General features: G+C 38.1%; 2 protein-coding genes and 1 long non-coding RNA gene across 5 annotated transcripts in view; 1 reads left to right on the top strand and 2 right to left on the bottom strand.

Annotated features, from left to right (window-relative positions):
- Positions 1 to 5,011, top strand: part of LOC106934998 (uncharacterized) — a 9,857-nt gene extending 4,846 nt beyond the window's left edge. Inside the window, exons 2-4 of one of the 2 annotated variants that reach the window (XR_001421814.1) lie at positions 610 to 901; positions 3,185 to 3,338; positions 4,926 to 5,011. This is a non-coding gene — a long non-coding RNA (uncharacterized LOC106934998). Of the gene's footprint in view, positions 1 to 23; positions 902 to 3,184; positions 3,339 to 4,925 lie in introns of those variants that run through there. The other variant, XR_001421813.1, reaches the window with a different exon arrangement.
- fam163ab (family with sequence similarity 163 member Ab) overlaps positions 1 to 5,893 on the bottom strand; it is a 29,699-nt gene extending 23,806 nt beyond the window's left edge. Inside the window, exon 1 of the mRNA XM_015015211.1 lies at positions 4,931 to 5,893. The gene's annotated coding sequence lies outside the window, so the exon portion shown is untranslated. The remainder of the gene's footprint in view (positions 1 to 4,930) is intronic.
- Positions 5,894 to 12,632: 6,739 nt separating this feature from the next.
- tdrd5 (tudor domain containing 5) overlaps positions 12,633 to 26,343 on the bottom strand; it is an 18,354-nt gene continuing 4,643 nt past the window's right edge. The window contains exons 2-18 of one of the 2 annotated variants that reach the window (XM_015015200.1): positions 25,985 to 26,225; positions 25,470 to 25,666; positions 24,634 to 24,982; positions 24,381 to 24,541; positions 23,390 to 23,473; positions 22,606 to 22,662; positions 22,263 to 22,425; positions 21,578 to 21,738; positions 21,115 to 21,329; positions 20,771 to 20,980; positions 20,617 to 20,683; positions 19,824 to 20,024; positions 18,831 to 18,959; positions 16,359 to 16,433; positions 15,505 to 15,684; positions 15,240 to 15,393; positions 12,633 to 13,425 (exon numbers count right to left, since the gene is read on the bottom strand). In XM_015015200.1, coding sequence (XP_014870686.1) covers positions 13,358 to 13,425; positions 15,240 to 15,393; positions 15,505 to 15,684; positions 16,359 to 16,433; positions 18,831 to 18,959; positions 19,824 to 20,024; positions 20,617 to 20,683; positions 20,771 to 20,980; positions 21,115 to 21,329; positions 21,578 to 21,738; positions 22,263 to 22,425; positions 22,606 to 22,662; positions 23,390 to 23,473; positions 24,381 to 24,541; positions 24,634 to 24,982; positions 25,470 to 25,666; positions 25,985 to 26,213 — 2,700 coding nt within the window. In that variant the 5' untranslated portion in view covers positions 26,214 to 26,225 and the 3' untranslated portion in view covers positions 12,633 to 13,357. The remainder of the gene's footprint in view (positions 13,426 to 15,239; positions 15,394 to 15,504; positions 15,685 to 16,358; positions 16,434 to 18,830; positions 18,960 to 19,823; positions 20,025 to 20,616; positions 20,684 to 20,770; positions 20,981 to 21,114; positions 21,330 to 21,577; positions 21,739 to 22,262; positions 22,426 to 22,605; positions 22,663 to 23,389; positions 23,474 to 24,380; positions 24,542 to 24,633; positions 24,983 to 25,469; positions 25,667 to 25,984; positions 26,226 to 26,343) is intronic. The other variant, XM_015015201.1, reaches the window with a different exon arrangement.

The raw sequence follows: 26,343 nt of genomic DNA, 5'->3' as shown, positions 1-26,343 counted from the left end.
GTTTCTTCCTCATCTCATTTGAAGAAGTAAATATTTATAACACTGAAAGAGGGCAAGAAACAAAAAAGCTGGCTGTTCAGACTACTTACTGTGTTGTTGAGAACAAGAGAGAAAGACGGGAATTAATATTTTTCAGAGTTTAGCAACAGGAGTGATTCAGAAACCAGCTTTGACGCGGCATCTTAGATAAATGTACTAAGTTGGGTCAAACCTGGCAGGTAGAGCTGGAGGTGCTGATATGGACTTAAATCTGTCCAGAAACACAAATACTGCTCTTGAAAAACATTCCCATTTATAATACATCTATTTAGCACACCAGTCAAATAAAAAGTGTAATTTGTATTTGTATCACTAAACTGCACAAAGACACGGCATTTAAAAAAATTAAAAAATGAGGAAGAAAAAACAATGTTGTAGAAAAGGGAAGGGACTGGATGGTTGTTCAGTGGTCTGAAATAATATTTTACATGAAAGTACATTTAGCATTTGGAGTTTCACTGTCAGAGATTATTTGTGGCGACATGTCATCTGCTAGTGTTGGTGTATTATGTTTTAATAAGTCCAAAAGCCAGGAAGATTTAGAGCTTAAAAGCTTCCTTCTGCTTATAGGCTTCATGGAGAGGCTGATTTCATTTTCAAACAAGACTTTCTTGCTGCCCACACTGACAAAAGTAGGAATAGCTACTTTTAATGACCAACTGAGATGGATTGGCTATCAAACTGGTCTAGCCCTACGAAGAAACTATGAGGTTAAGTTCAAGAGGAACATAAGAAACACCAGAATCAACAATCCAGACAAACTGAAGGCAACTAGAAGCAACCAACCTGGGCTTTCTCAGCTGAGCTACAGGCTGATCACCTCCATGAAATCCATGCAAAACGAGCCAAGAGCAAGAATACTGTAGAGTACAGATATATTTATCTTTTTTTCATCATTTTCTTTCACTAGTCTTACGCAGTATTCCAATTTTCTGGCAAACAACATTAGAATACTAAAGTACATCAAATTTATATCAGGTAAAGAAATAATCATTAAAAAATAATATAAACAATGCTTGAAATATATCACTCTGTAGTAAAGTGCAATGTAGGATTCCCAGATTTCTAAATGAATTGCTGATATTCAACATGCATTGAGATGCACTCTGTATGTTAGATTATCGTTTTGAACTGAATCAGACTGAATTCTATTTAACTGGATCAGACCTGCATTCTGACGTGAGATTAAATTTGCTTTATGAATTCACTGAAGTGGATTCGAATGGAGGACGGTTTTTTTAGTGTGACCCAGAAAACTGTGAAACAGTCTGATCTCGCTTTCTGCAGCTCTTTGTGGCAGTCCTGTCCTAAAATGTTTGCACTTTGGACACTGATTGGTCACAGCTCTGCTCACTTTTAGTGTGTGATTACAGTGCACTCAACTGGCAACTTTACACCAAGAAATACCAATCCTGCAGCCACAAAACCCTTAAGGGATGATGCATTATTCAAACACAGCCCCTGAAACACTGAAACACTTTCCTCCTTGCTGGCTGGTTCTGGACTCTGCACCCATGCACAAACATACAAACATATAAACACTGCACAGCTATAACACACTCTTCCATGCATGTTGTTCCAGCAGAAGTGTTTTATAACCGAACCAGACGGAGTACTCTATCCCGCCTGCGGGTCAGATAGAGACCAAATCTGACAGCTAACCACTCTCTACAGCAAAAATAGCTTTAATGATAAAAAAAAATACTAATTTAAATTCTTCTCACAGAGTATGTTTTACACTGAAATTATGTCAGCAGTCTGTTTCAGCAGGGTAAGATCTTTATTAATTAAAGAAAGCCAAATGTCACAGTCAAACCCTCAGATGTTCTTCATGTCTGGACGTGATGCAAGAATGTGGCTCCTGTTCTTTTAACCACATATACCCAACGCTGGTAGGAATCATTCCAACCAGCCGGCTCAGTTCTTTAATATTACAGCTTTTCATCTATTTTTCAGCTACAAACCATGACTAAGATACAAGGAATGTTATAAGAGAAAGATTAGGGTTCAACAAAAGTTGAATTGTAATAAATCCTCACCACTAATTATTAGAGATGAACTGGTCCAATATTAAAATCTTTATCGGTCCCGGTACTGAAAAAATTCTAGATCGGGTAACGTGACAATTAATAACGGCAGATCTATGATACTTTCAGCTCTGAACAACCTCATGCTTTATTATTTATTATTCATTATATTTCTAATTTATAATTGCACTTTCTCAACCATTTGAAATAAAGTTTGTTGCAGTTTATTTTTACATTGTTTTTACAACCAAGGTAGTCAACCTACTGTTTTTGTCAGTTTCATTTCCTTTGTTATTTACTTTTCATTGGCTGTTTCTCCAAATTGCACTTGCTGAACAACTTTAAGTTGTTTTGTTTTTACACGTTTGACCAAGCTTATGAAGCAGAGTTATAAAATAAATTTGTAATTCAGTACATTTATGTCGATATTTTAAAAAAGGAACATGTTAAGTCAGTTCAGCACTGTTTTTCTGCGTCGGATTAGGGTCAGCACCATTTGTGTATATCAAAAACTAGTTTAATACATTTAATTGGATTTAATTATCCTGATATCCAGGCAGAGTTGTTGCAAATGTCTCAGACTATTTATATACAAATAAATGCCACTCAAGGGAGACATAATCAAAAACAAGAAAAAATGTAATTATTCGAGCTTTGAAGGGTTGGTTTACATGCAGTGATGTCTCAGAAACACATATAAATAATAATAATAGTGATTAGTAATCATAATAATAATAATAAATCATTATTGAAAGTGAAGAGTGGCCTATTGTTTATCAAGTGACAATGTAAATAAAAACGGTTTACTTTTACAGCAGCGACTCCTTGTGTTATAAAGCATCTACAGAACATGGGAGATCAGTGTATTACTTCATATCATGAATACACTCGATTTTAAAAGCTTCCATTTGTTCAATCAAGCTGAAATTTTGCAAAAGCTTATAAACACACATCTGTTTACTGCAAACAGCCACTATGTCAGAGGTTTTAAGGTTATGCAGGTAAATTAAATCTGATCTTCAGGCAGCAGCAGGTTATATTTTTTGTCAGCTTTGAGCTGTTGGCTCATTATTCAACTTGTATTAGATACATTTTAACTGTTGCTGCTCTGTTGGCAGTGGCAGCCCTGACTACAGACTCCTCTGGGAAATCAGCCCACTTCCTGTTGCATCGGAGGCAGAGGAGGAGCAGCGAGTGGAGGGAGAAATCGGGAGGATGCAAAGAGGCTGCTCTACAGTTATTTAGTCAAGCTGCACTTTTCATCCTTCCTGTGTGAGAAATGGGGTCAATGTGGCACATACAGCCCTGCACCTGCTGCTGAGTGGTGATGTGAAAGCGCAATGGCTTCTCCTGACTGTATTTTATCGCTGCTCATTGAATGCAATGTACAGAAGAGCCAAACTGGAAGCATTGTTTTCTTTGTTTATTATGAGAATGTAGTTTCAGGGGATGAAAGCTAAAAAAACAGGGCAAAGGCAAAAACTCTTTACTGTACATTTAACTACTTTCACTGCTGAGGTGCAGGAATAGCATCATGTTGCACATGTGTAGAAAACAGGAGGAAAACACATCTGGCTCCATCTTTACCAATTTATTTGTAGGATTTAATTTTCCTGAAGTGACATGTTAGAATGAAACTTTAGTGTTGTTCAAGTAGCTGTTAATAATTAAACTTTGATTTTGACCTCCTAATGAAATGCTAGATTTACTTTTATCTGAGAGTACAACTTTGGACTGGTGGGCAACAGTTCAGTCCTTTTCCTCCTTCACCTGTGGAAAGACGTTCCGATGTTCCCTCTGCTTAACTCAAAGAGGTCATCAGTTGTAGTCTAAGTCTTCAACATGTCAGTCCCTCCTTCCAGTTTTTCGCTATTCTGCGAACACTAAAATATATGCGAAATCAACAGATCTCCAGCAGTTTTCATGGTAATGAAAATTAAGAATTTACTGCAATTTTTTGCAAAATATAATCAAAACCGTTGGGTTTATGTGACAGCTAACTCCCACCTGCAGGTGGCAGTATTTCGTACTTTCACTACACTACAGCTTCAGACTTATGAGTTATAGTTCGTGATCAATGTGGCAAGTAACAAAACTTGAGCTATTCAAATTCTTTAAAGATTAAAAGTATTTGTGTCCAATGAGACTATTTCTTTTCTATGTAGTTTTTGGAAGGGGTTTAATGAGGAAAATATCAAAATTTCTTGCAAATATTTCCACAAAATAAAATATTTTTATTGGAGAGAAAAAATCGCAAAAACAATCAAGAAATCCTAAAGGAACTGATGTGTTAGTGTGAGTGCCTTATTCTACTTCAGTTTTTCCTTCCACTTAACTTTTTCTTATTATCCTTGAATACATAACTTGGTAAACAGCCAGCTTCTTTCTTCAGAGGTTGAATCTTGGACTGTCAAAAAAAAAAAATCTTTCTATACAAAATCTTTTTTTAAAATTTTAAATACTGAAAGAAATCATACAAACCTGTGTTTCGTTCCTTTCAAACCTCAACATGGTTTAATTTCTGGACTAATTTATGTGACTTTATTAAACTTTTCAACACTTTTTTACTCAAAAGCTGACTGCCTTAAGTTTCAGTCTTTGCCTTACATCATCCTCTCTCGGTCTGTTTTTAATGACATGTCAGAAGATCACAGCAGCTGCAAAATGGCAAAGCCCCAAGACTCGGTCCTTAAGCTTCTTTATTTGCAATGGCAGCTGGAAGTTAAACATTTTCACATTGAAAGTAAACATGGACTAGCTGTGACCGCATTATGTATTATTTAACAAAGACTAATGAAATGAGCTGCCGGAATAAAAAATAAATAAATCTGATTATGCAGCTTTGTTTCTCCATAACAGCATACCTGGTTCAGTTAGATGCTCGGACAGCGCATCTCGAAGCGACCCAGTGGACCCAGACCGAGAACAGCCGCCAGCATCCTTATCTCAGCCGCAGAGGAGCGCTGGGCATGGGACTGCGGCGGAACTTCTCCAAGGATGAGCCGGAGTCCGGCGCGCACTCCGCCGCTGAGAAACAAACACAAACCCCTACAGTCCGAGGGACCAACACACAGCAGTTCAGGCTGACCAGGGCGGAGACATCCGGGACCGGAGGTGCACGACCAGACTGGTCAGAGGACGGAGACGCTCCGGGACAAGCGCCTTTTTACTCGCATGTAGCCTTTAAAGCTACGGGTTCACCTTCTGATCTTCACGGGAATCCAAAGATGGAGATGTAAAGAAATAGACCAAAAAAAAAATAACAAATGATGAAAACATTGAGATAAAATAAACATCCAACAAGTGCTGGACTTAGATGCAAAAGCAGAGAGCAGTGGTGGGAGGATAGGGAGGAAGAGGAAGGAGGAGAAGAGCCGCCCCGCGTCATGGACCCTCTCTCTCTTGCAAAAAGAAAAAAAAAAAAAAACGTGATCTCCTGTATTACACAAGCCGCACTGTAAGGATATCTGCAAAAATACAGCACGAAACAGTGGCAGCATGATGAGGGAAATGACTTAACTTGACCTTTTCAGCTGTAGATTATTGCTGAGAAAATAAGAAAACTCGGCTTACCTCGGTCTCCAATATGCTGCCTCATCCTGTATTACTGTAGCTTAAAAAATCTGAAACCCGCATCAAAAGACAAATTTAAAGAATAAAGCAAAACCTCCCACTGTTCTTTAATGGGATCAGAACCCAAACAGACATCACTTTATGAACCTTTGTTCTCTGAAGTCAATTCCCCAGAAATTTCCCACCAACCCCAACATCAACAACCAACATGGCCGCCTCACAAACTGCATCACTAGCAGCTGTTTATTTGCTCTCCTGATTATATTGTTAAATCAGTATTAATCTGTAGATTATGTCTTTTAGCAGTATAATGTGATTCATGCTTATATGATGCTGGTGTTTCTGAGTCTGATCAAAATCCATGAACATCTCAGCGGTCTTGATGTCTCCTCTGGATGGAATGAGTCCGATGGAAGACACTCGCTATGTCGATATGACACAGAGCCCTAATTTTAGCGAAACCACTCAACGATATGTACAACCTGTCCGGCTGTTCATGCGCTCCATCATGGTAACCCAATACAACCCAGATATTTAAGGAATTCTTTAAAAATCACTGACAAATATCAGAGTTTTCCTGTTTTCAATGCCCATCTTTAGTGCAACCTTGCAGAAATGGGTGGCTTTGTCTCATGTGGGAGGTTTTCTCCTGCAGGCTTTTGGGATGCAGTCAGCGTCAGGCCCTAATTTCTGTTGAGGATTTGTCGTCATGGACACAAGTCAGCTCTTCCAGCTGAGTACAGGTGAAGCTGTTTGGGTCTACCACTTTGTGTTTATTCCTGGATCTTTTAAGAAATTGAAAATGCAATCTTCCTGCATCTTCAAAGAGCCCTGGATTCATTCATTTACTTATTTATACAGCCCTTTGAAAAACCAAAGGCAACCAAAGAGCAGTAGAGGTCAATCATAAAATACAAAGTTAAAAATAAACACCAACACAAAATGCCGTGGTTCTGGTTGTGCAGAACCACCATCCTGCCAATTTCAAAGACGGTGAAAACCTTTTTGGCATTTGTCATCAAGGGTCATGGAAGTGTGAATCAAACGCTTGATCAGCTGTTCAACAGCCTGTTTGAATCTTCTTTTTGCAATTTCAAACATAACTTGCACCATCTTTAATTTGGCGAGTTTTAAGATTTTATTCATGAATATATAAATACCTCTCCGCTGGGTTCAGCATGTTCTCAGGAAAGTGGCGATGTGATGTACAAGGTAGAATAATGCTACAGTAAAACCACAAACACAGACCTCTGAGCCACAGTAATTGATTTGCCCTAAATCACTGCTCCCTTAATCTACTTACTGTTGCAACCAAGTCAACGCAAATATCAATAGAGAAGGAAGGTCTGGCTGACTAAACAGGGCTCTGCTTGTGTTACAAACCAGCAGAGGCACTTAGAGATTGATGCAAGCAGAGAGCTGAGGACATGAGGGTGGTGGAAGTCTGCGATCACACAATGCTGCAGGAGTAAGAAATCTTAAGGAAAAAGAAAAATGGGGGAGGGAGAGGAAGCTGAGGGAGCAAGATATGAGCAAAGCTTCTGTACAGCATGCTGCAGGAGGCCTGATCAAAGGGAACAGTGAGTTTCACCAAATCTGGGATGTTTTCAGGTTTAAACGGTTTGTTCATTTAAACTTTCCAGGGCCACATCTGAAAAAACAAACAAAAAACCTCAGAGACCTTCCACTGTAGCTCTGCACACAGAAAATAGTTAATATAATTACCTGCTGTTCTTGTGGCCGGGCCGGCACAGCACCTTTTATTCTAACCTGCATACAAAATCTTTGTATGGTTAGGTTGGTTTACTTGAGCAACCCGTCCACTCAGCTTTGAATAAAAGTTAATCTAACTTCAAACTAGACAATGCAAATATATTTAGTCAAATTTAAACACTTTGCTGGACTCCACACTCCTCCTTTTTGTGTATAATCAAAGAAATTCAACAGAACTCTGGGATGTTTCTGCAGCTGTCAGAATTAATTGTTCAATTCAAATCGGGCATTAAATTTCACTACCTTACAATCTGGAGTTTTTACTTTATTAATACCAAAGACAAATTAAATGTTGTTGCAACTTGCACAATTTGAAACAAGAGTCGTAGAGGCCGTTATCTGTGAAGGGTCTCCTGTACCAGTCCATCATACAGCAGTTCTGAAGAAGCCTCTGACTGAAGACAGTGCAAAGGATGCTCAGGGTTGTCCAAACATGTTCTGTTTTATAAAGAGTCCTTCTTTGCACCATAATCTCCAGATGTTCCAGCGTAGTCATCAGAACAGAACCAGCCTTCTTTACCAGATTGTTCAGCTTTTTTCAGTCTGTCTCTGATGCTGCTGACCCAGCAGGAGCAGACTGCACTCTCCACAACAGGTTTATAGAAGATATGCTGCAAACACTGAAGGGTAGGGCTGCTTCTTTAAAACTTAAGTTTAAATTCAGAAAATCATCATAAATTCATGATCACATTTAGATGGTTGATTCTGTCGTATTCAAGAAACCCCAGACTGAATGGAAGAACTGAGAGGGAAGGATGTGTTGATGATGCTCAAGTTAAATGATAATTTACTGGATCTTTCCCCTATTTGGAAAGACGGCAGTTGAACAGGAAGTAAAAGTGGAAAGCAAAAATATTTTGCACACTATTTTAGTAGTACTCCAGACCATAAACACTTCAATTTCAATATTCTTTTCCAGATGTCACTATGTAAAAGAACCCTGCAGTGTACAGACCAGCTAATGGAAAGCATGGCAGCCTTTTCCAGGAGTCCGTACTCCACATGTAATTGTATTTGAAAGAAATACAGTGCTGTATTCAGGGGGAGGTGCAGACACTAGATCTGAGCATTAGATTGCTGGATCAGTCAGCAGTGACCTTCCCTCTCATCATCATCATGCCAGACTGCTCTTAGTATTACAAGATTACATTTTAGCCAGACAGGAAGTGCATGATGCTGCAGAAGATGGATGACGGAAAAGTTTCAGGTGTCTCAGTGTTTAAATGACGGAGGTGACACCGAAAATAGAGCCTCCCGTCCGCAAATATAACAAAGCGTTACCGCAGCTGAAGTTACAGTGATTAAATCTGGGCTTACAACAGACAGAAATCAGGGTTCACGCACTTTTTCCACAGTAAAATTCAAACACTTTAAGCATTTTAAAGGTAAGCTTTCATACCTTTAAAATTTCCAAAAAAAAAAGTTCCCCGCAAAGTTTTCTGGCATCAAGGAAATGGAAATAATTTTGGAAATAGCAATAATTTTGGTGATTCTAACTGACCTAAAAGAAGTTTAGTCTGATTTAACTTCAGTGAGAAAAAAAGCGCCTTTTTATTAGATGAATGAAAATAGCTGGTTTTGACTGTACATAACAAATTTAGGCTTTAAATCAATCATTAGATTACACTTTATAACAAAACTGAGCAGTATGAATATCATGCACTTTAAAGGACTTTATATATATACTGCTCAAAAAAAACAAAGGGAACATTTCACTTTAATTTTGTGTGTGGCTCCAAATCCAGGCCTCCATTGGTTAATAAATTTGATTTCCATTGATGATTTTTATGTGATTTTGTTGTCAGCACATTCAACTTTGTACAGAACAAAGTATTCAATGAGAATATTTCATTCATTCAGATCTAGGATGTGTTATTTGAGTGTTCCCTTTATTTTTTTGAGCAGTATATATATATATATATATATATATATATATATATAATTTTTTTTTAATTTTAATCAAACATCTAATTAAGAGAAATTAGTTGTTTAATTTCAATTAAATTTCAGCAGTCACAGTGAAGAGTTAAATCCAGAGGTTTATTACTATGCAAGTGTCTCCTCCTCGATTCAATACATCACTGACAAATTGTTAGGAAAAAACTGTACAAACAAATCCTGTACAGCTGTGCAAATACTTTATGGGTTAAAGCAAACACTGCAGCCTTTTTAGAGCTGTGTACAGATGAGCAGCATCCTCATGGCAGCCAGTAGAGTTAAGAGGTCACACCAAGTGTGTGTGTGCCAAAAGAGCTAATGTTATTTCCTGTGTGTGGATGAAGCACTGATTTGATGTTTATCTGCCCATCCCTGGTATGTAACTGGAGAGACAAAAGCAACAATAAAACACTAGAAGACATTTATTTGTCAATTCCCACTTAAAAAAAGAAGCATTATTTAAAGGAGTGTATGCTGCAGTCAACCTGAGAAACATCTTTAAAGAGGAGAATGGAGGATGATTTAAAACTTCTTTATTAAGATCAGGGTGTGAGAGCCTGATCAGTAAGTGAATCCCCAAATTCATCATTATCAGAGTGGCTGCCTGCCAGCTGCAAAGCTTAAAGTGGTACAGCAAGATGAAGAGCATAAAAAATCTATCTGAAACAAGAAAATCTACCTGGAAGTGTTCAAGTATGAAGAAATACAGCAAAAATTATCCTGAGTTTCAGCTGCAAGAAACACTTGATCCACTCAGCATTTCAGGTTAAGAGAGGCACATCTGTGGATGCAGACCTCCAGTCTCCTGCCTTCATTGTCTGACATCATGCAAACTGTAGAGTAGAAATAATCTTTGATTGAGAATTCAGATTGCTTTAAATTAGCAAATAAAAGGCAGTTAAAAATCTAAAAATGTTGCCAAAAAATTTTTGTCCAGTTTGCATATTTTATGTTGGTCAGTATTAGTAGATGATCGTCCCCGTTTAATATAATGAGAAATTAAATGCTGAGTGGGTAATTTTTGTCAAACCAGACAAAAAAAAGGAAAGTAGACTAATAGAGAATATTGAGAACTACAAGGACAAAAAGGAGAAGTGAAGGAAAAGCAGAGAAATGTGTGGGATGACGGATAATGACTAAGCATTAAACTGCTTGCTCTAAGTAAAGTCATTCATCAGGCAACCTGCAGCTCTCCGTGCTCTTCACTCAGAGCTGCTTTCATTTTCAACAATATTTCATCACCTAAATGAAGAGAAAGCACGTCGGCTAAAAACTGCAGTCTGCCATCAATATCACTCTATACTGGAAGGAGATGTGCAACTTTCCTAAAAATCGACTATGCAGGAGGAGGAACAAGCATGAATCACTTGGTCAGAAATCCTTTAAAGCTGCAGTATTTAACTTTAATTAAAAAATACATTTTGCTACATATTTGTTGAAACTGTTACTGTGTCATGACAGTGTGCCATGAGACAGATAAACTATGAAAAAGAGCAACAAAAAGCAAGCTAATCTGCTTTCTACAGCAAAAAGTTTTTTTCCTGTCATGGTAAGTTGTTTCTCCACCATCATCATTTTGAGCAGTGCGTACACAATGTTGATTGACAGCTCTAAGACCTTCTTCCTGGCTCTGGTTGGTTGCAAAATATTCATTCCTTTTGAACCATTTTTATTGCAAATGGCAGAAATTAAATAAAATAGAAACCTGTTCATATCTTATGATACAACTACAAACAACCCTTATATAACTTCTACCTATTTATGTTTTTGAATGTAGCAATATTTTGGTAATAAAATGCAACTCAATGTTCACACATGAAAATAGCTGCGAATGAATGCACAATTATGCAACCGTACATCCCTGAAAAGCATTAGTAGAGCCTTCTGAACAACCAACAAGAATGCAGCAAGTGGTTTCTTAATGGTAAGTCAAAAATAAAACACGAGTCTTTTCCAGCAGCCATTGTACAGCACATACAGCAGTAAAACCAGTGGTAAAACCAGTACACCAAACATGCTGGGGCTCCGTTTGGGTCACTAGGTGAGGGGCAGAGCTCAGCTGGTGTTGCCAGGTAATGGTGCAAAGCCCGTTGATTGTGACTTAACATTCAGAAGGTTTTTCAAACTGCTCATTTTTCAGACACCAAAAAACAGCTGGGTGTTATTTTAAAGCACTTTGGCTGCTTTTATTAGCAGTTGAGACCCAAATAGAAGTATAAAAATGTGAATTTTAAATTTTAGGTTCCCTATGTTTTACATAAATATTTAAAGCACGGTGTTAAACATTGAGTCTTTGTTTTAACATATCTACAGCGCAGACCCAGAACTGAAACACTGCTCGCTAGTCTGTTCCTAATGTCAAAAACATGCATGCATGCAAGTCTGTTCATGCCAGATATGGTATCCTTTGTTGTATAAATCCTGTCTTATGCAGCAGTGGGTCAGATGGGAGAGAGAAGAGCAAGGATGGTAACACTTATAAAAAGGAGAAGCGCTTTAATAATTATATTTCTATTGGTAAATTATATTTAAAATGATAATAAATTGAACTCCATGTTATTTTATTTAAAGAGGGAAAGCAATGAGCGTTGGAGTGCAGAAAAGATGATGGTGGGAGAACAACAGGGAGCTCAGAGTACATATTGTCTCTGTTGTCACAGAGCATGGCAGTTTGATGCATTGCACTCTCGATAAAAGGACAATACAGCAAATGCGTACAGGCCTGCAGATCTGCATATCAATTATTTGTGGCGGCCATAGATATTGCTTAATGGAACTGTCCAAGTCTGCCATAGTCTATTAACTGTGCCTGGAGCCCAGCTGCAGCTGGTTGCTACGAACAGAGGCTGGCCGCGTCCGGATCCAGGTGCACAACTGGAGGAAGAGCAGCAGGAGAGGAGGAACCTGTACTGCATGGATTATAGATAAAGAAAAAAACACCGGTTTTGTCCACATAAATATGGTAGCAAAGATGGTTAAGACCAACTTTAGAGGGGTTGTTGGAGGACATCTGCAACCTCATTACTCCAACCCTTAAGGTTTACAGAGTCTCCGTCTTACCAAGCCTCAGCCTTCTGCAGCCACACCAAACACACCAATGGTGTATGATACAATGCTTGGTTAACAGTGCATATCTTTGTTATACTGATGGCAAAGTGCTAAACTTCAGTACAAATGTTGAACAAAATTTTTTTTCTCTAAATTGAAATGTGTCTTAAAAGACTCTCCAGTTTTGACCTACAAAAAAAATACCTGGTCAAACCAAAATGTCTATGAATGATTTGATGCTGAGATGTAATTTATTAGAATCACATGACAACATTTCCTTACAACAGATTAGGGATATATGAAATTAAAATCACTTTAAATAATCGGTTGTGAGACTGAAAACAGAACTGCTCCCCCTGGTGGGCATGAGCTTCTAGAGTTGATTGGAAACATTCAAAAATTACCATTGAACTTGAAATAAAATCAGGTGCTAAATTAACAGAATATGTTGTAAAAAGTTTTGTTTTAATGGAAAACATCACATTTATATCAACATGAGGTAAAACATTAGAAACATATCTGATTTAAACATCAAATAAAATAAGATGTTCCATCAATAACATTTATTTTCCAAAACAAATTCCATATTACATGACTTTCATTTTCAACAGAAGTCTGAACTGTTATAACTTTACCCTAAACGGCAGTATTACTCTAGAAAATAAAAGTATCATCTTATGTAAAACAAGAAGCCTTTGTAAAGTTATTTGCACTCATAAAAAGATAAACAAATATGACGTACTGTTCAGCTTAACTGTTAGAAAACAGCAGCAAATACGACAATCAAACATAATTTAACAGTTTCACTAATCTACACTTAAACAAAAATCCACTAGTAAAAATGTTCAAATCTATTAGACAACTCAAGACTTCTGTGACGCAATAATTAGCTAACCATCATCTCGGTCGTGATTTTTATTCATCTGGTCTGAAAGTTGTTCAGATGTCGGAGTCGGAGCCTACCTGGCCCCGAAGACGGGAAACGGGATGCCAGAGTTTCGCACAAGGAGCGGAGACATTTGTGAGCCTAGAAAAACAATTAGTTACCAGTTAAGATCTGCAGTTTTATACATTTAATTTTTTACATTAGCTATAAATGCCTGCAAAATAGCATAAATACCCCACTGTACTCTCAGACTCTCAGAAAGTACTTATGTCTTCATATATTGTGGTGGTGTGTTGTATATCAAGTATAGCTTCACCTTTCTCAAGATCTGGATCGAATAGCATTCGGTATCAACAAAAACCCAGGAATATTATGCTGAAAATGTGGGCCAAATCTCACAATTTGAATTCTGTAATTTGTGCATTTAATAAATTTCCCAAGATCAAAGTGTCCTGCAGGTTTTGCCTGACACTATCAACTTTGAAAGGTCACATGTTGAAGCAGAAAGAACAAAAACAAATTAAAAACCATATGATCCTTCTTGGTGTGCAAATTACAATTCATTTAGAAAACTTGTGTTAAACTTAATCTTTGACATTTGCATTCATATGTGAAGAGTTTTTATGCCTTCTGTGCCAGATTTGGTCCAGAACTTAAACATTTTTTGTGTGAAAAAATGTGAGCCGGAGCCATAAGTCTGGACAAAATATATATAAAGCTGTCAAACTCAACACAAACAATAATCCTTGATACTCATGTCAAAATAAAAATGTTAGGTCTCTTGTAGATAAAAGAAAAAAAATATTCGCCACGGAGAAGAAAATTTCCACCAAAAAAAAAACTCATATGTTGAAATAAATTTCACAGGAAAAGACTTGGATATTTTCTGATGTTGTAAATTTGCAAGAAATTAAAAATTTCAATGTTTAAGGGCATAAATTTGTGATATAAAAACAAAAATATTTACTGAAAATATAGTCAGACGTTTGTGACGACTGACAATGAGTGATAAATACAGGAGATGAAGCTGGACATTTTCAAAAGCATATGTTGACTTCTTACACAATTAATAATCCACAATTACAGTAATTGTAGATTATTGTAATTTCTTTTCTTACAAATGTACAACTTTTAGAATTTTCAGCTTTATGCTTGTACATGAGTGTTAATCTGAAGATTTCTGAGTTTTTTGGCAGACATTTTCTCCTCTACGGCCATTTTTCCTTTTTTATCTTTTATCTTCTAAAGCACAAACGCCTTAATGACATTTTTGCCCATAGATCTACGTTTTCAGAGTTGAATTCCTACAATATCAGGTCTTTCAGCTGTAAGTCTCTGGTATCCTGGGAAACATAAACCATGCAGAATCCAGTAATCTTTCATGTACTCCCTCACATCACTATCAAATGTTTCTATCTTTATTTGATAGACAAACTGCATTGCTACAGTTTGTCTCCCCCGCTTATCCTCCCATTAAGATGATGCAAGTAGAAGGCGTTGGGAGAAGCACTGTATCAATATCACAGCAAAAGCAATGAAAGCAGCTTGTTGGGTCAAATAGCTCTGGTAACAGGTCTAATTGGATCTGTGTCAGGTTCTCACTGCAGGTACATCCACCACTGGGAGCAGCAGGACAGAAATCAATACGCCCTTTCTGCATCCATGGACACGCTCTAATTTCATTAAAGGCTTTTCTCTAGAGTAAAAGAGGAGAAGTGAATGAATATGCATGGGCAGGTTAATGAAGGTCACTGCATTGATGTTGGAAAATTAGTTTGGCGAAGAAAAAGGACAGCGAAAACAACGAGATGTGTACGTGAGTCATCATTAGAGGCTTCACGTTTATTAAAGCAAAGCCTCTGCTGTCAGAAAGGCGGCTCCTTTTAGCTCTAATCAGGCTTCCTAGAGTTATTTTATGGTGATTATCAAAAATCACCGAAGTGTGTGTGTTGTACCTATAGTGCAGCCCTGGTTCAGTCTCTTCAAAATCGAAGACGGTTCAGTAAACAAGCTGGTCAAGACCTTCGCTGGTTGATTCAGCTCCTCTTGAACAGAGGAGGAGCTGGAGTCAGAGCTGGGCGTAGTGGGTGGAGAAGCCATGGCCACTTCCTAAAGAGCCAAGAAAAAATAAATACATAAATATAACCTGAAGGTATTTGTATTTCTCGAATTTAAGGTGTTCTTTCTTGGTAAAGTGAATAAAAATCATGTTTTTGTCACATTAGCTTCAGTTTGGCAGAGAGCGGCAGCGGCGGTGGTATTCCTGGTCTGGATCAGGTCAGGAGGCGCCAGAGGAGCAGACGTCTGTAACGTCAATTCATCAGTAAAGGCCGCGCCTTGATCACTGCAGGGCGGCGTTTGGTCCATTAGGAGGCCGCTGCATGGGGTCAGCTCTGTAACCTTTCAAAATACACAACATGCAGTTTGAAGCTCAGTAATTGATATAACTTCCCGAAAGGGCAAAATACAAAATAAAAATCTAATTAAAGGTGTTTTAATTTATAATAAGATGAAATAAACCCATTTCACACTGAAACTTAAAGAAAAACAAGAAAGCAGAAGTAGAGTTCAGTTTCTATCCTGTGGTATATCGCCTGTCCAGCTAAGGGTGATATTTTCAACAAAGCCCTTTATTTACAGAATATTCTGACAATAACTATAAGTACAACATAAAGTCACATTCAATGAGGCAAAGCAAAAACTACAGCCGTCCGTTCAGATCATTAGTTTTACAATGACACACATCACTCTCTGCATGCAGCACAGCTGCTTTTCTTTCACTCTACAAGACCTGAACTCCTCCGTTCTCAGTTCAGACGCTGACATTATTATTTCTGCTGATCCATCAGCATAAAAAACCCAACAAAACAAGCAACATAAGAATTATGCAGAATTTTCTTTACCCATAAACAAACACTGGAGAGGAAATCATACTCTCCTCTCTTGTCTTACCATGAAACTCCTAAGCTACAGATTTTAAATTATTTAGGTTTCTGATTTTCTGACTTTTATTAGTGCAGAAACAAACAGTCAAATCAAAACACACTTTACAATGAAAGAAGCGGTTATCATACCTGAATATGAGGGATGAATTCACTGTCCTCAATCAGCTCCAGAGGCGGCATCTCATCATCATCAACATCATCAACCTAAGCAGCAAAAATTAATCACATTTAAATTAGTTTAAATTATAATTCTTAATACACAGAACTGGGATCAGGATTTTAGTTCAACTGACTTTTGTTGCTTGTGAAACATCATCACTGCGAACCAGCTCGATTACAGCCAATTAACTATTTGGTTGAGAATACTTTATAAAAATAAAAATAAAAAGTTGTTTATTTGCACGCAGAAGCATTTAGACGACCAGTAAGCGATTCAAGTCAGAAAGGAAACATATGCAACACCAGGACATTTAGTCAGATGATGCGTCTAAAGCTCAGACTCTAATATTAGTTCTGCAGAAAAATTGTTTTCACAAAAATATATTCTGAGTGGCAGCCAATGTAAGGATTTATGAAGAATATATATATATATATATATTATTATTATTATTATTATGATCTATGTGAACAATTTATGCAGAATTGGTGCATTTAAATCTTTTGCTTTGCAACAAGAACATTTTGTGTTTAACTTCCAGCCTGGAGACTTCACTGTCTCCAGGCTGGAAGTTAAACACAGTGATGGAAAAGACAGCTACACTGTCTTACTTAGATACGATGCTCTCACCGCTACCTGTAACATTCATGCATCACTAATTCTCTTGTTTTAATGTAAAATGCTCTGTACCTACTGCCATCTAGTGGTTAAAAAAATACATGATTACGCCGCTAGCCACTACTAACCATGGTTTCGTTCACGCCGAGCTTAAAAGCAGCGGCTTTATTTCCCTCCTGTAGTGGCAGCTCGACAGCCCTCAACTTAAAAGGTGCATCATATGAGTTTGAAAACATTTCTCCGTCGTGTCTGCTGCTAGCATGTGGTTGTTCTAAATGAAAATTAGCATGTTCTTCTTTGATTTACAATTTTGACTTCTAATGATTCACTTCCTGCTGGCGAGCCCCCTGGTGGTTGAAGAAAAATACACAGAAAAGCTGCACCGGGCTACAATCCGCATGGTTCAAAGTTTAGGAAAAAAGTAGCAGCTTATAGTCCAGAAAATACGGTACCGTAGGTGAAATTGAATAATTTCCACGGCACACTAGTGAGCCGCGGTTGAAAAACACTGATGTAAAGAGTCATTCCTTGCATGTTTATTTTAACAACACACCCACATTAACAGATGGGGAGACAGTCTTACAATCCAATATCCATTAAACAGCTCACTGATTGGCTGCCATCTTATTTACAGTCCAGCACCCAGCTATGACCTTCCGACAGTGCGACTGTACATTAAGCAGTATTGGGCAGCAGCTCCTCCATCAGTCAGATGTGTGTGTTTCATCCAACAGCACACACTGGCTGTGTTCATGTGTGCACTTGTGGTGCTCTGGGCCAGCAGCCCTGACTGCATGGCTGGCAAGATAAGAGCGACGGACAGCGGGGAACAAAAGCTGCACAGCCACACTCAGAGACTGCGTGTGAAAACCGAAGTAAGAGGAGAAATCAGAAAAGAGTCGAGGACATGTCAGCCAAAAAGTCGGATTATTGAGCGTTTTCTGATTGTGCAGAAACATTACTCCCATTTCTTTGAGAGTCGATCACAGCTACACATGTGGAAAGCTGAATTGTATTCTTCTTCATTAAAATAAAAAGCCTTCTATCTCAAAGCGATCAATACGTAGCAATAGTTATGAGCTGCATTTCGGATATTTATTTCTTCCAGTCACTCCCAGGAACCGAGCACATGCTGGCCAACATAACAGGAAATCTGGGAAAAAGAATACTTCTTGTATTTTAGCCTTTCAGCCTCACAAAAACTGTATAATATCTCTAAAAATTATTAAAAACTCCAATCAAGGAGTCTGCAACAAATAATGCGCTAATCTATTCCCATACTTGCTTTGACATGGTTTCCAATCAACATTGTCTTGTGTTTTAATTCATATCTTACTACGCTACTTAAAAGTGGCTCAACTTATACATCAGGCCATATAAAAGAGCTTTCAGGCACCGTGTTTAAACAGGAAGTAGTGGTTGTTTTGTAGCAATATGATTGCTTCTGTGTTTGGCATGTTTAAAACAACGCGGATTTGTGTGAGTTCATATGAGTGAAAACTTTTCTGAAACCGATTCCATGTGTAGATATTAATTTGTAAGATATTAATACTGTAGACGCACACAGAGAAAAACCTGCCTTTCATGGAGGAATGCAACATTTTCTCTTAATTACTTACAATTTGTTGTTCTTCCACAAAACTAAAAAATGTGTAAATACAAAAACATGAACTCATATTCATCTTCTCAAAAGGCAATGACAGTAACAGTTTAATCTTTTATATTTCTATTTAAAATTATGGCTATCCTTAAGATTAGGATCAAGACTTTGCCAAGCTCTAATTAATGGGGTTTTGAATAATAAGACATTAATGCGTTTGGACTACCTTGGACTCCTTGGACTGTCCAGAACCGTCTCCTGATTTAAGAGACAAAATCAGCTCCTCGTCAATCTCTGGCAGCTCAACCATTCCTTCTCCCATGTACAGACTCACTGGTGTGACTTTGGGACACAGCTGAGCAGAGAAAACAAGGCAAAAACTCACAACCTGGACTCAAACACAGCATATAATTTATATTGACTCATAGCGACACATCATACTGCAGTGTGAGATGTTCCACAGTACTGGACAAACAGATATGTTTCTGGTGCAGCTTCAAAATAAAATCAACAAGTTGATTTAAAATCTTTACCGTTTTCCATTTAATCTCAAATACATTTTCCTGTCTATTCCAGAGTTATTTTACCAACTCTAAACTCCAGAATTCTGTCTTCTAACCATTTCACAGCAACATTATGGGAGATATTTCTGTAGTGGTCAGGCTTTAAATACGCCACCTGCAAAAACCACCCAGAGGCAGGAATAAAGGACAGGATGGAAGGAAGGAGATGAGCGACAAAAGACAAAAAACAAAAAGAAACCAACAAGACACGAGCAACAACACTTTAAAATGACACAAACTTTGCAAGTATGTTCAATCTAGTTTCCAGTGTAAATACTTGAAATACGAAAACTAACTTACAAGTAACACTTCATCAAGATATAGGAGGTTGTTTTAAGTCAATAATTCCTTAATATTTATGAAAAAGTACCAATTCCACTGACACACTGATAACATGGGAAACATTTCTTGTCATAAGTGAAATAAGACATTTGGTTAATGTTGATTATAAATATTCCCAATTTACTTCAAACAAGATGTTATATCTTGTTAAAAAGTTACTTGCAAGTTAGTATTGTCTTATTTGAAGGAAAAAAGGGAATGAAGGGGGTAAAAATGTTATTAAAATGGAGGGAAGGACACAAAAAGGAAGGAAAGAAGAGCACAAGGGAGGAACAAATGATACGAGAAAGGAAGGATTATTCAGGAAGACTTACTGCTGCAGCAGTTGCAGGATCGCAGGCGATGCCGTGGCCTTGGTTAATGAGGGCTGTGTGTATGTAGATGTCCTGATCGGTGTGTGTATCACACAGGAATAGCTGCAGCACTGCTCCAGTGTAGCAGTCCAACGCGCCCACCAGGGTCTGATCAGAGCACAGCCTCCGAAAGGAAGCTGTGGCTTCTGCAGTCCAGGTATCCTGCAGTGAACCAGAAACAGCCGAGGACGTCAGAAAACATCAACGTTTCCTCCTAAAAAAGAAATTTAAACATCCTTTTATGCTGTCAGTAAATACAAATTTAACTTTAACTTTTCCCTTTTTTGTGGAGCCTGAAAAGTGTTTATTCAGGGTGAGAATGACGATTCCTTTTCTATTTTCAGGCCAAGGGGGTGAATACTTCTTACAGTCACAGTCAAACTTATCTGTGAGCTGTCTGCTGTGTCCCTTGCTCCTCATGATGATGTTTGTTCTCTACAAACAGCATCATGTTTGTCTGTAAAGGACAAAGTTGCATTTATACCGAGGTCCAATAACCTACATGTGACCTTTATTTACTAAGCAAGTGGCTGCACTGGATTTTGTTTAGCAGTATCTGAGTGAAGGAAGCTGAAAAATTCATCCCACAGGTTAGAAAACATTTATTTTTCCGTCCATCTTTGTTATAATCCACCTTTTTTATGCATCTCATCATTGAAATAGATAAAACATGCAAATACATGAAAAGTGTTTGCCACTTTTGCATCTTGTTTTTGGAAAACAAAACAAACCATCCTGTTTCACTTAAACTTACTGAAGCTGGCTGGATTCCAGCGAGTATTGAAGGAACCGCTTGTGCTGGAAGAACAGAAAAACTGGACCTGTAAAAGAGAGAAACAACAGAGGAAAAGAAAACTGAAAACACAATAAATAAACATTTGTGCACCAGAGCCTGATGGTATACGTACTTGAGGAACTTTAGGCTGGCGATCGGGACCAACGTTACATCACCGAAGTCGACGTAAAACACCTCAACATGAGTGGAGTTTAGAACTTTGTGGATCACGACTCGGTAGAACCATATTGCATTGGGCGACACACAGCAGACCTGACCCTGCCGAACAAATGGCTCCAGAAGCTGGTACCGCTCCGACACTTCAGGACAGGTGTAACAACGTCTAAGAGACAGGGGAATGATGTCGCGTATTAAACTTTTTAACTTTACACACCACTAATGGGGGTGGGGGGGAAGATTGAATAGCCGAAATAACTCTCTGTGAATCTTCTCCACCAGAGTTTAAGTTGCCACCACCTCATGTCAAACATTAAACTCTCCAAAGCGCGCGCCTCCTCCGTCTCACTGAACCGGATGTAGAAAGATCCTGGCGACTCCACCTGCTCCACCAGGACTTCCACCAACTCTCGAGCCCGGTGGCGGGTCGGCGGGTTGAGACGCTCATTCTGCATGGCGTCCAGCGGAAGAGGCGACCTGCTGTGCACCTGCATGGCCGGGTACATCTCAGGCGTCTGCATGATGACAGACTTAGGTGAGCAGAGTCAGAAGAATGTAGTAGTGGAGCTCTAAATATTAAATGATTTACATGCAAATGTAAATTACTTAAACGCAACTTTTCTTAGAAGTGATGATGTATTGATTATAACATAACATGAGGAAATGCAGGTTTACTGTCACTTTTACTGACAAAGTGTAACAAGTGATGCAGTGCAGCACTCCATATTGCTGCTCCTTATTGTTTTTCTTCGTGTCGTCTTACCATTTCTTGAATGTTGGACTGACTACAAAACTCCAACTCATTATTCTCGTCATCAGATGCGACGGTCTCGCTTCCGTTTTCCCACAGAGATTCTTCCAAGGTGAAATAGTAGCTCTTCCCTGGTATGTTAACGTCAGTACTTCCATCAATTTCCTCGGAACCTGGAAAAATAAAGACAACTCCCGTTTTCTCTTGAATCAAAGACACTGTTCAATATTAAGGTTATTTCTAGTCTGGTGAAAATAAGATACGTTACCCAACACACTGTCTATAATCGGAAAAAAGTGTTAAATTCATCCTTTAGCCACAATAAAAAACAATTTGTAAATCTAAGTGATCGGCTCAGCTTAGCTGTTTTCATCACAGATGGACAATTTTTTTTTTCAGGCTGTAAAATGCATGAACAAACAGGATGCTATATAAACCCATTTGTTTTAAGTCAATATCAGAAAGTTTAGGGAAATATGCTTTAGTGTATTTAGGTAGATGATCTGATAATCTCTTGAATTCATGTTGGATTTTCTGCATCACATTTCTTATTTAATTGTCGAAGTCTAGTACAATGTAAGCACATTGAACTGTTTATATATAGTCACATAAAAAAGGCAGGGCAGACCTAAACGTCCACGTTTACTATGTGATTTGTTTGTTAAATAATTTAGGAGTCATAAGTGAGCAAACGCACCTGGTTCCATGTTGTCACGATCCCTTAAGTCCACCACCATCCAGCTGTTTCCACTGTTGTCCTCTGCTGATCTTAGGTGGAAAATGTCACCCAGGGCACCAACAAGTTCAGTTACACTGAGGAAGCCCCACTGTAAATATGGCAAGTCTTCTCCAAAAAGCCTCTGATGGAGGACAAAACGTCAAAAGAGATTAAAATATAAACATAACATGAACAAGAGAATATCTTATAATCTTAACAGGCATAAAACATGAGAACTTTAGCCTAATTCAATGTGAATGTGTATTTTATACAATGCATACACATTTCTAATATTAGAAAAAATAATATTCATTTAATTTACCTTGTACTCGGCAGGAAGATCGTGAACTGATATTCCGGCACTCGACTCACCAACAACCTGTAGATTGTTATGAATTTGTTAGTCTTGTCACCATAAAATGTTATTTTATTTCAAATATGAAGAGCATTAGGAATTAATTCCCCACTAGATATTAATAAAACACTGCAACACAAAAACAAGACTATAAAGAAGATAAAACATTATTATAATTTACATATTTAAAAGGAGTTTGAAGTACAAACTTATTTAATCCCACTCCCTCTCTAAAAACATAACTTGTTCCTTATTTTAAATTATACTACAATGGCTATAATGAATTCAATAAGATATAAACAAAAATATTTTTAAATACTTACTTCTTAATAATTAGTAATGTAATTTCTCTATGGGATCAATAAAGATTTTTTTAATTTGAATTAATTTCTCTATGTAAATAAACAATATACATTTCAATTGATTATAATTTTTTTTTAATTCAAAAATTCTAAAAGTTTTCTGGTTGAAATCCAAGTTTATTTAAGGTGATTAACTTTGTGGGAAAATGTTGGTGCTTTTGTTTTGTTGGCTTTGTGAACGTCAGTGAGGCAGACGGATGTGACGGGTTGAGGGAAACGGTTTTAAATTGCAGCTCCTGGTTTATGCTCCACGTCATCCCGCTCTTTGCAGTTTGTGCTGCTGTAAACAAACGAACCATGATGGCAGGTGGGAGACATCCACACAGTGCCTCTTTGCCAAAGCATGTCAGCTTCCAGGAAAGTGTGTATAAACTGGTGTGAAGTCTGACCTTTCGCAGCTTGTCCTTCAGCTCTTGACTAACGGTGCCAGCAACACTGTTCTCCAAGAGCTGATGTTGGAGCTCCTCCTCAAGCTAATAAAGATATGAAAAAAGAAAAACACTACATCAGGAAACAAAACAACTCAGTTATGGACATTGAGACTGCAGTGTAGTTCCTAAACAAATATGTTAATCATGACCATTCTTGCATTTCTGCCACCATATATAAAAATGACTACTTGACTGATTTCAACCTCAATGCCTCACATGCATCTAAAATACACATGCCGGTCTTACACTTTTTACAATATTTGTTTTTGAATATATTCACATTAGCCACAAAATTTCAAGATTTAATAAATAATTCAGCTTCCTTAAAGTTTACCTATTATGCTGGATGAACAGGTTAGGATGGGTTTATGGGCTATACAAAACATGTTCATTACATTTTTCCACTAAAAGATTCTTGGATAATCAGAATCTGATTAGTCTGTTTTGAGTTCCATTCAGAATGAGCCACTTTAGGGCCTCTTGTCACTTTAAGTCCAAATAAGCTTGAATTGACGTGAAGATGCCTGCAAATAGATGTGCATGACTGTAGATACACCTGTAGATATTTGAAAAGCATTAGTGGAGCCTCCTGCACATCAAACAAGAAGGCAGCAAGTGGTTCCTGAATGGCAAATCAGCAACAAAACACTTGTCTTTTCTTTTCCAGCAGCCATTGTACAGCAAATATCTGTAAAACCAGCTGATCAAATGTGCTGGAGCTCCACTTGTGTTGCTAGGCAACGAATGGTAGTGAATGGTATATATACTGTTGGGATTATTAAGTTGGGTTTTTTTTTTTTAAGCGCATGGGACATTTTTGTAGCAGTAGAGACCCAAATGGAAGAACAAAAACATGCAAAATATGAATTTTGTATAATAGGTATACTTTAAGACAGAACAGTAAGGTGTTATAGTTCAGGAGCAACAATAAAACCTCTTGAGAACAAACCTTTAGTACATTTTGATGAAACAGCGCGCCATCTTCACAGGGTGCTTGTTCAGAGTCAGGGCTGTTCTCCAGCAGCTCCGGAGAGTGACTCCCAGGCGACATGTCGTGGTCAGCCTCCAAAGTCGTTTCAGGTGGCGTCAAAGGACTCTGATTCACTAAGACTTCACCAGACAAAGTGTTTTATGAACGGAAAAGTTAAAAATTCAACAAACAGTTTCCGGGAGCTACCAATACATAACTTTCCAAAACAAACCTGGAGATTTTGTCGTCGTAGGAACTTTGATGTCAGAATTATTGCAAATTGGCTTGTGAGAGGAAACCGATGGTGGCTTTATCGGTCCGGTTCTAATTGGTGTGCTGAATGGTCTCATGGGTACGCTGGGAATCATGAACGGTCTCATGACATTTTGAGACCGTTCATAATTCTCTGCCTCAGTTTTCAAACAGAGAACCGAGCCCAGCCTCCCTTGCTGGATTCCAATCATGTCTCTTGCTGCCTCCAGCATCTCTCTGGTGGAGTAGAAACCGTAGTTATGGATGCGGAGCGGGAAGCCATAGCAGCGCAGATAGGAGGCCTCTAGCTCGGACAGCCTAAGTGGACCCTGAGAGAGATGAATTACACACATACCTCTCATGTGGTTTGGATCACAGCCACAGACATGTAAACAGATGACACTACACCTCACCTTAAATGTACATGCACCACAATGAAAAACATCACGCAAACACGTGAAGATTCCAGTAGTAAGCAACAGCATTAAATCTATGAAATTACATTTTCTGTTAAATTGTTTAAAACTGTTAAGATCAAAATGTATTGTTCCTCAGGCCAGACAGTAACATTTTAAATTATATTTCTATAAATGAGGACTGAAGTCTCTCCTACTTATTAATTTTGCCAATATGTTGTAACCAACTTTTTTTTTTGCCTACAAGAAAATTATTTACAAAAATGCTGCCACTGAATTAAATTGAGTCTTTTTCTCAGTATCAGCATCGAGTATAACATTTTAGTATGGTGACCCATCACTTTTATTCTAAATAAAAGTCAAAGATTGATGTGAATGTTATGTTACCTTAGAGTCATACCTGGGAGAGCAGGATGCGGAGCTGTGCCCTCAGGTTGGCAGGGAGGGCTGGAGGAGGACGACCTCTTCTTGGGAGCGGTGAAAATGGAGGCCGAGGACAGTAACGAGGAGAAGAAAACTTCTTGATCTTCTCAGACTTCGATATCCGCTGCTTAGCCACTAGCTCCTGGATGCTTTGGGTGTTCTCATCACTCACAGCTGGAGAGTCAAACAAATGCAACAATGCGTTAGTGAGAAAGAACTAAAAACCTCAAACTTTAAGTTCAGACTCAGGAATTCAAAACTATTTAGAAAACCTTATAAAAATGAAAGAAGTCCTAGTTGATAAATGAATGCATAAACTTCAATAAAGAATTAAAATGAAACAGCTTCACAACTACAACATAAAAATATTAAAATGACAAAGTGTCATGGAAACCAAACAGTACATCAGAGAGGATACAGATAACACTTCACCTCAACCTAAATGCACATTCACCACAATGAAAGATGGCGACACCATCAAGCAGTACCTACCCTTTAAATATAAACTTCCATCTGCCCTGAAGTTCACAGAAACGACCTCTGGCATCTCCTGAACCATATCCATAACATTCCTGAAACCCAGGACTTTCAGGGGCATTGGATGTCCCAACATGGCGACATAGTCTCGTCTGAGCTGGTCAGGGTCCAAACCCAGTTTAGTTGAAGTGAGAAGGGATCGAACATCCTTCTTCAGTTTTGCTAAAAGTTCCTCTTGGCTCATGTCTGCTTAAGTCTGGATTAGACCAAAGAAAAGTTGAGAATTACAATTCAGCTTTGCTACCCCCCCCCCCCCAACAGCCCCACGTTAAACACCCATTTAATTATTTTGAAAAAAAATTTCAAACAATTTT

This window comes from Poecilia latipinna, unplaced genomic scaffold (assembly GCF_001443285.1).
Source record: "Poecilia latipinna isolate Pla-1442-1.1 unplaced genomic scaffold, P_latipinna-1.0 Scaffold1892, whole genome shotgun sequence".
Taxonomy (NCBI): domain Eukaryota; kingdom Metazoa; phylum Chordata; class Actinopteri; order Cyprinodontiformes; family Poeciliidae; genus Poecilia; species Poecilia latipinna.
The sequence above is the reverse complement of the archived record's forward strand: the minus strand, read 5'-3'. Positions and strand labels throughout refer to the sequence as shown.